The sequence below is a fragment of the Oratosquilla oratoria genome, chromosome 15 (assembly GCF_046742065.1).
Source record: "Oratosquilla oratoria isolate Oo_2021 chromosome 15, ASM4674206v1, whole genome shotgun sequence".
Taxonomy (NCBI): domain Eukaryota; kingdom Metazoa; phylum Arthropoda; class Malacostraca; order Stomatopoda; family Squillidae; genus Oratosquilla; species Oratosquilla oratoria.
The window spans coordinates 31552072-31562071 of record NC_134791.1 but is presented as its reverse complement, the minus strand read 5'-3'; the positions used below and the strand labels follow the sequence as shown (position 1 = coordinate 31562071).

The 10000-nt window shown below is 40.0% G+C and overlaps 1 protein-coding gene across 1 annotated transcript in view; it reads right to left on the bottom strand.

The window, feature by feature from the left end:
- Nucleotides 1–10000, bottom strand: part of unc-5 — a 256136-nt gene that overhangs the window by 12472 nt on the left and 233664 nt on the right. Inside the window, exons 8-11 of the mRNA XM_076198739.1 lie at nt 8384–8548; nt 7467–7511; nt 5537–5686; nt 2208–2672 (exon numbers count right to left, since the gene is read on the bottom strand). Coding sequence (XP_076054854.1) covers nt 2208–2672; nt 5537–5686; nt 7467–7511; nt 8384–8548 — 825 coding nt within the window. The remainder of the gene's footprint in view (nt 1–2207; nt 2673–5536; nt 5687–7466; nt 7512–8383; nt 8549–10000) is intronic.

Sequence of the window (10000 nt, the reverse complement as noted above, 5' to 3'; positions counted from 1 at the left end):
CCTGTGCATCTATCAAGAGAACCACGGGTCCCTCACTTGCTCTGGATCGATTCGTTATTTCTGCTGCAAACAGTGACATTTGGACCTCATCAATTGGGTGAAGCCTCCCCATCACTTCACTAGACTAAAGAAACAGCCAAGTGCAGCCAGGCCAGACTGCATCGTCCACTCAACCCATCTTTCCCTCGGGCTTCTCGTCCCCTTCACACCACCCCTTCCCCTTCCCCCTTTCCCCTTCCTTTCCCCCATCATGTCCTCATCTTAATCAAACGGGAATGAACGCTGATGGATTGATCACTTGTACTGATACTTCGGCCATTTACTTTAATTAGAGAGCAATTCACAAGTTTAAACTTTCTTTCTCGACACTTTCTTTGTGACACGACTTGTTAAACACGTCACTGCACGTTCTGATTAAACCTTTCACTGCAAGCCACGACTTGAGCATCTGCTCTGGCTGCTGCTGCTGCTACCACGAGAATTTTATTCAGTGAATAAGAAAGTATCGAGGTCCATTAGTGACAGATTCGCCATATATTGGGTTCTCTCTCTCAAAACCTTCCCACCTTTTGCTCTTACTTGTCTTCTCCGTTCCCTGTACCATCTTTCATTTGATCAATCATCTCTCTACACACACACACACACACACACTGCGAGTCGTTACTCCAATTCTCGTGATCTCTGAGGTCTCTTTTGGGAGGGAAATAGCTGTCGATCACGAGTCCAACACGTGATCCACGACCATGGTGAATCTCTCTCTCTCTCTCTCTCTCACACACACACACACAACACACACTCTACACGCACGCGCATGCACACGCACTCATATTACGTTAATTTTGGTACATCTGTGACTCTAGTCTTCATCTATTGTAAATTACAGTTCTCTTAGCCTCCGTCATAGCATTCGACGCTATGGTTCTTTCCTCCCGATGCAGTGCTGACATGAGTACTTGGACAGTGAGACTATCGGTGCCTGGCATAACAAACCTCGCTCGGCAACAGACATTTTAGTGGAGCCAGGCCCCTGACTCCCATTTTTCCCAAACCAATCTTTAAAACCCATATGTTTTTTCATTACTACGATATATATCATACGAACGAGACAAGATAAAAATTTATATACATTTACTCTCATTTCAAAGCAAATTGGATTTTTTCAGGAAGAAGAAAAGAAAAAAAAAACCCATGGTTATGACTCAACTATTCCCAAAGTTTAATGAGCTCATATAGAGACTATTGCCCACCTTTCCTCAAAGTTTCGTGCCAATTGATCGAGCCGTTTTGCCATAACATTGCTAACAATGAAACAAAGAAATTCGACAAAATCAATACGTCGCCTCTGGACTCTGTCCAAACGAGGTAACAAAGCAAGCACATGGGTTGTATCTGGATTTCAGCAAATTATTAGGGTTTTACACACACATATATATATATATATATATATATATATATATATATATATATATATATATATATATATATATATATATATATATATATATATATATATATATAGAGACGCGCGCTCTCTCTCTCACACACACACACACGATGATGATGATGATTTAGATTAAAGTTACACCCCCCCCCACTATCAGGAAGCTAGGACGGTGCCCCCCTTACAGAGGACTTTGTAACATGGAATTTAATGATTATATATATACATATATATATTCAGTCTCGTTCGTGATGACATGGAATTAAAAGTAAAAAGTTAATGTGGTTGAAAAAAGATACACACATGTATATACACACACACACGTATATATGTATATATATATATATATATACATATATATACATATATATATACGTTCAGTAGACAGTGTTGCATCCATTACGTAAATTTGAAAAAAAAAATGTTGTATCCTTAAATTCTTGAAGGTGCGGTGCCATCATATACTGTTTTATTCGTATAATGTATAATGCATATAAATATGTTTTGTTCTCGTAGTGTATTATTATTTTATAGACGATTCAAAACGTGTTTCACTCTAGTAAAGAACTCTTGGTGTGTTATTTATATCACATTCTCTTTGTGTGATATCTGCGACCTGGTTACTAAGTTACTTTGCAGATTTCACTCACGCCTGAAGCTTTTATTCAGCTACAGAGGAACCCGGGTATTGGAATGGTTAAGCAAATTTCGTTTTATTCAAGTTATTCTTGGGTAAGTTCGTTCATCCAACTACTGGGCTACTTACTTGAAGTGCATTCGCTGTGGATGGATCGAGGTGACTCGCTCCTTAAAGGTTTGTCCAAGGATGACCCTGGGTACTCGAGCTCGCTCAAGGGCGAGTGGGCGTCCCTCTCCCGACTCGGGGGCGTCTCCAGGCGAGGCTGCGTCTCCGCCAGGATGAGATGGGCGGCCTCCTGTTGCGTGGGCGTGGAGTAGTCCGACGAAGACGGGCGAACGAGGGGCACGTCGTAGTGGTGTTCTGACGCAGGCGTGATCGTTCCCGATTTTAACGTACTCGCTGGATTCGAGTAGTGTTGGTCGTACCCGATGGTCGTACCCGATTTATGGGTGGATGTCGGGTCGGAGTAGGCCGGGTCGTAGCACAGGGGTATGCCAGAACCCGGGGTGACGCCCATCACTCCCTGGGTCAGGTCTGGCTGTAGACCTTTGAGCTTCTTCTCGGAGTCGGAGTAGAAGGGGAGAGGATAGTCTGCGTTTGAGAGAGAGGAAAAAAAGTTAAGCGTTAGAATTTATATATTTCACTTAATTCAGTTCCTGGATGCAGCCCTTTGAGATTCTTCTCAGAATCGGAGTAGAAGGGGAGAGGATAGTCTGCGTTCGAAAAAAAAAGAAGAAGAAGAAAAAAAAAAAGAGAGTTATGATTCAAAGTTTATATATACCACATAAACAAATTCCTGTACCTAGAGAGTCCTGGTACATCAAACCACTTAATCATACACTACAATACTCCCCGTATTGGGTAGTGACTGCATAAATTGTATTAGATTAATACTTTAGTGACCTTAGTGACTCCCCTATGGACCCGAGTCACACATGTTCTTATAGTTTAAGACTAATCTCAAATCGATAAAGAATGATTATAATTTTATAAATTCTGCTAACTCTTCATTCTGTTACTCTCCTTTGGACTCACTTTTACCAACTCATCTAGGAATCCAATTCTTAGGTTCTTAGGTGCCCTAGTGTCCCTCAAGGATAGAAGCGCTGGTTCTTGGTGAAAAAATACTAAATGCAGTAGAGGCCCGATTTAACGAATCCCTATTTAACGGAAGTTAAAGTCAATAACGGAAATTGAACGGAAATTAAAGTCAATAACGGAAATATAACGGAAGCTTAAATCAATAACGGAAATTTAACGGAAGTTTGTCAATAACGGAAATTTAACGGGGGTTAAAGTCAATAACGGAAATTTAACGGAAGTTAAAGTCAATAACGGAAATTTAACGGAAGCTTAAGTCAATAACGGAAATTTAACGGAAGTTTAAGTCAATAACGGAAATTTAACGGAAGTTAAAGTCAATAACGGAAATTTAACGAAAGTTAAAAGTCGATAACGGAAATCCCGAATTAGTGAACATAACTCCATTAAACCGAGCATATTCTGTTATTTTGTGGCGAAAACTTGATCGCTAAACCGAGCGCTTTTCAGTTCACTGTTATCTTATGCTCATAGGTATTTAGCGGAAAGACGGAGAATCCCAATATGGCATCAATAACGAACATCTGATTTATCGGGTAAAAATTGCGAACCCTTCCTTGGGTGAAATAGTTCGCTAAATAGGGCTTCCATTGTACAATAATGTACTGTTCCCGCCCTACTTGCGCAATCGCTTTGGGTTTATGAGAACGCAGGAATGGACCACACTGACTTCGAAAATCAGACAGGAATCGATAAATACGGAAAGGGACCGTGAAGTAAGAAAATAAAAAAAATCGATGTAGAGTTAATTTGTATAATAATCTTGTAATAATATTGATAATAATGAACAACAACAATAATAATTTTCTTACTACCTATCTACGGTATATATCAAAGACTTCTTCCCCCTTAAAGGTAGGTAGCCAAGCCAAAGGCACGCACTCATTCCACTCCCATTCCACCAACCCTTTCCTCCCACTCATCTTAGCTCCTCGAGGATGAAGGGTCATCCCTATCTCCTGCCCACTGTCCGGGCCAGAAGGAATGCAGCAAGACGCAACACATCCTTCGGGTTGCATCAAAATATCACCCACACACAACCAGTCTTCATTCCCACCCCCCTTCCTCATCCGACATAAATAATAATAATAATAGCTAATAGTAATAATGATAATCATAATAACAAACCAGGGCAGTGAACAAGATGCAGTGATGACCCGTCATCCAGGAGGTGCCAAGATAAGAGGGAGGAAAGCGGGTGGAGGGGAGTGGAGTATGTAGGGGATGGCATGGGTGGGAGTGGTTTTTATGCCTTTGTTTTTTTGGCTACCTCCCTTTGGTATATGTATGTATAATAACAAAAATAACAATAACGGTAACAACGATTAGACTTTCTGAAAACAACTCTTCATATTAATGGCACTAGAATGCATAATTTTCTGAGTCTCATGTGCATTCGCGAACCGCAAGTCCTGAGCCTTTTCTTCCACCATTGGCGCAAAACGATGGGAACGCGCAAGATGGCCGGATGGAAGTCTCCCCATGATGTGCCACTCACTCATGACTGGTGGAAGAACGTCTTTTGTTTAACCTTTCAGCTCCAGATTCCTTAATACTTCCACTGCATCATGGCGTGATGCTTGCTAACCAAAGTCTACACGATGTATGCGACACCTAAATCATAATTAGTTTTCTTTGCGAGTGTTTTGGTGAGGCCTATATACATTTAATCTTTCATTTATCTATTTTTATTTCATTTTATATTATTCCATTCTATCTTTATTTTCCATTTGCTTATTTATTTATTGTTTTAGTTTTTTCTCTGGACGTCTTCGGAAATTTGTAACTCTAGCATACAATTTTGGAGTTCAGTTAACTTTTTCCATTTCATCTAATAACCCATACATCAAGACTACGCAAAATCATGCCGTGGTACCAAGCCCACGCAAAATATACCAATAATGTAGATTATATATTCAATGAGTCCTGATCTAATTACGGTAAAAACACATTCTGCTGCTATTCGGCTGCCTAACTAAATTACGGACATCAAATTTTGCACCGAACGGCCGACGGGCCTTGAAAAGACGACCATTTTAAAGATGAACTGAGGTGACTAAAAGTGGAGGCACGCTAGGCATTTCTCGCTAGCATGCTACTTGCTTTTGCTGTTTCGTTTGAGTGCAAACGACTTCGGTTACGATCTTTTGTTTTTCAAATGTCCAAAGTTCAAATTACTCTTGCGTCATATGGTGAGAAACTGAACGACGAATTAAGAATGTTAGACACATCGTTGAGAAGTTCTTACGGAAGTCTAGAATACTGTAACCGAAGTCGTTTCTACTCAAACGAATTTGCAAAAGCAAGTAGCATGCTAGCCTAGTGTGCCGCCACCTTAACTCGTGGTTCCTTACCCGAGGCTGCAATCTCGTACATAGAGCCGTTTCTGCGGTCCTTGCGGTTGAGCTTCCTGAAGAGGAAGACCAAGAGTAGGAGGACCAAGGGCACCAGGACGGCCAGCACGATGATGAGAGTGATGTCCTGCTGGACAGCCTGCTGCATGGCTGAAAGGATACAAGAAGTTGCACTAAGAATAAGAACTTAAGAATTTGAGACGCTGCATCAGGCTCCATGTTCCTTACCATCTATCATAAAGTTATCTAATCTTTTCTTAAAACGAATACTTGTTTCAGCGCTCGCTACATGGTTGCCAAGCCTGCTACATGGCTGAAAGGATACAAGAAATTGTACTTAGAATAAGAACATAAGAACTGGAGAGACTGCATCAGGCTTCATGTCCCTTACCATTCATCATCCCTATCCATAAAGTTATCTAATCTTTTCTTAAAACAATTGTTTCAGGGCTCACTATGTGGTTGCCAAGTCTGTTGTATGGCTTAAACGATACAAGAAGTTGCAATAAGAATGAGAATATAAGAAGAACGGAAAGTATTGGGGAGACTGCAAGCGACCATAAAGCCTGCACTAGACAGTTGCATATCCCTTACAACCTTTCATCCCCATCCATAAATTAAATAATCTTCTCTTAAAATAACTGTTAGTTTCAACGCCCACTACATGGTTACCAAGTCTATTCCATTCGTTGAGCACTCTATTGGTAAACCAGTTCTTGCCTATTTCCTTCTTAAACCTAAATTTGTCCAATTCAAATCCATTACTACGAGTCCTGCTCTGGCGTCATTATGATGATCTTGCCAGCATCATCCTTGTTAAAGCCCTTGACCCATTTGAATACCTCTATAAGATCAGCCCGCAATCTTCGTCTTTCCACTTAACATCCTTCAGAATTCTTGAGTAAATTGCACTGCCCGAATGGTAACGACATCACTGTTTAGGTGTTCTGACCAGGGATTGAGCCAGGGTTATGTTATTCTATTCCCAAAATCTAGCGTTCCCCAACCTAGTTTTAAACATGTGGACATCCCTTCTCCCCGTTGTCTAAGCCATTCTAGTGATCCATAAACTGTGGAATAAACTACATTTCCTTGTGTGTCTGGTACACTTAGTCATGTACTTTAGTTCTTCAGTCACCTTTTGGGGTCTCTTCTCTTGAACTACTTCAGAATCCTCACTTCTTTGTACATCATCACCCATTAATCACCTCTCACCCTTCTCTCCTCCAATGTGGTCAGACTAACTCTTCAGTTTCCTTTTCATTACCGAGTGAACATAAGGACATAAGAACATAAGAAAGGAGGAGACTGGAAGAAACCATAAGGCCTACTCTAGGCAGTTCCATGTCCATTACAACCCATTAGCCCCATCTATAATGTTATCTGACCTTCCTTTAAAACAACCAATAGTTTCAGCGCCCACTACATGGTTCCAAAGTCTATTCCATTCGTTAACAACTCTATTAGTAACCCAGTTCTTACCTATTTCCTTCTTAAACAGAATTTTTTTCCATTCAGGCTCCTGCCTGGCGATTTTATTCATCTCACGGTCGCATTTATCACATATCTGTACTGAACTGGCTAAAACCTGTCTACCTTACTCAGCTGTTACATTACCAAACTTTATGTTGACTGTAATCCACGGTCTGTGAAAATAGACTTGTATGACACAAAGACAGAAGGAAATATATATATATATATATATATATATATATATATATATATATATATATATATATATATATATATATATATATATATATAGCCACCAGTTGTCGGCGGGTTTTTTGGTCCAAACACCGTGAGAAGTTTTCTTCTCTTTATTTCTGGACCTATTCTGACTACATAATGAGACTGGCTGCTCCAAAGAAAACTCTGGAGGTGCCAGATCTTCCTTATATAAAGAAAAAGAGTGATTTCTTTAGCTTACCTTCCTCTGTGTTGTCCCCCAGCATTCGCACACTTGACCCTCGACCTGCAAGATTCACAATTAAGAAACTAGAGGAGCAGCAAAACTTAACATTTCAGAGAGAGAAAAAAAATCGATTACTGGCCCGATATATATATATATATATATATATATATATATATATATATATATATATATATATATATATATATATATATATATATATATATATATATATATATATATATATATATATATATATGACGTAAACGGAGTAGGAAACACAGGGGTCTTAGTCTTGAGTTTATTCCTGACTAGCTTCGCAGGTAAACATACCTGCGAAACTAGTCAGAATGTCTCAACATATATATATATATATATATATATATATATATATATATATATATATATATACACATACATACAGTACACATGACCTCTGCAAATGTATTTTACGTTGTTGAGTGTTCAAAGCACATCTGTATACTTCAACTCCTTTGTGACAGATAGTTATGCATGTATACAAAATGGTATTAATACAATAACAATAGATACGTTTGCATAGTATGGATAAACCACGGGCCAGATGCATATGTCCACAACAGTTAAATGTAAATTTCACATCAAACTTACCGTGTATCAATTTACTGTAAGCTGAAAATCCTTATACATAAGGTATATAGAATTAAAACAAATTGATTTATACATGATGACATTTCCTGTCATTCAGCCTGACTGTCATCCTTCCGCAATGAACCGTTCAATACATGCGATACAATCGACCAATCGAACGTGTGTAAGGAAGACTTCACAATGGGTATGCAAACGAAAAAAAGAAAAAAAGAATCGTACGACAATGACACGCCGAGCGTCCCGGCTGGAAACCAGTGCACTGTCGTGTGCTGTTAACGAATAACTTTCTCATTACTGACACTCACCGCGACACATTCCTCCGGAACAATTGGATGACGTCACGTCCTTCCCGGTGCAGTACTGCCCCCCGTGTTGCGGCGTCGGGGCGCTGCAGCTGCGGCGGCGGTGGTGCCGGCAGTCCGGGCCGCAAGTGGACCACGAGGACCAGGTCGTCCAGCCGCCGTGGACAGCTGCGGAGAGGGTGGAGAGGGGGGGAACTTAATCAGGGTGGGCTCGAGTGTACGTATGCACATGCGTATACGTGTGCACATGTGTATATGTGTGTCTGGGTGGGTGGGTGTGGGTGTGATTGCGCACGTGTGAACTATGATATAGAGAAATTAAGGGCGTTTATATTCTGGGTGATATTTGAAAACACACACACACACACACACACACACACACACACACACACACACACACACACACACACACATATATATATATATATAATATATATATATATATATATATATATATAAAACTGTTGCCATCATTTCTCTTACAAGTCACACTAAGGGAGGGAGTAAGGAAGATCAATTTTCTCACAACTTTAACGACTACAATAAAACAACATACCAAAGAAAACAAAAACAACAGGAATAAAAAAACAAATAAAATGAAATGACGGTAAACCGCCCGCAGTAGTACAAGGTTCTTCCACGCGACTTGTAGACGCGCCATAAACACCAGGACGCGACTGGTCGTAAATCCAAGAAAGAACGACCAGCTGGCGATGGCGCAGATTAATTCAGTACAGGTACTCCAGTTGACAGTCATGCAGGTACACTTTTTTTTTTTTTTTTGTCTGACATGTCCTGTACTTTCTTGCTGACATCAAGTTTAATTCTGAACGTGATAACTATGTTTGTGTCGTTTCTCTCACTTAAGGGGTCCACCAGCGTCGACAGACGAGTTCGTTTGAGTAAAAACGACTTCGGTTACGGTAGTCCATTTTTCAAATCTCCAAATATCAGTTATCTTCCCCATCGTATCAAAGCTGAATGACGAACAAAGAGATTGTAAATCTAAACGAGTGTTAGACAAATTGTTGATATGTTCTTGGCGAAGTCAGATTTCTGTGAAGTCATAATCTAGTTATTCAAATGGAGGTTGGAGGTAAGATGTCGGAGGAAAAAACTCCCAGTGTGATAACCCTTTGATCTGGGAATGGCATGGGATATATAGCTCGTGTTTAATGTACAAATTGCTGCTTTCTTAACATCGGCAATTCGAATTCTGAACATTCAAGACAACTTGTTTTGAAGTCATGCAAGTTGTTTTTCTCCTGCCAACTATTCCCTGGCTGTGCGCGATGAATTTGAATTGCAAATCGTCAGCCGTGGGTTGTATGTTGATGAATGGTTTCCCTGACACTACGTACATCATTACTCATTTCCCCATCAGTCTGTATTTTTATTTTTAGGGGGGGGGAAATGAGTACGTTTTCTGTAGCGCTCGGGAAGATGATGAAAAATGGAAGACCCTTGAGCCTGTGTCTTGTGGTGTCTGCGTTTTGAATACAGAAGTAATGTTTGCTAATTTGCATTCTCTCGCTACATCCCCCAACCGTGATAGATTTTTGGAAAATAATTTATGATCGGGTAACACATTCATTTTTCATTTACTTTACAAGTCTCAAT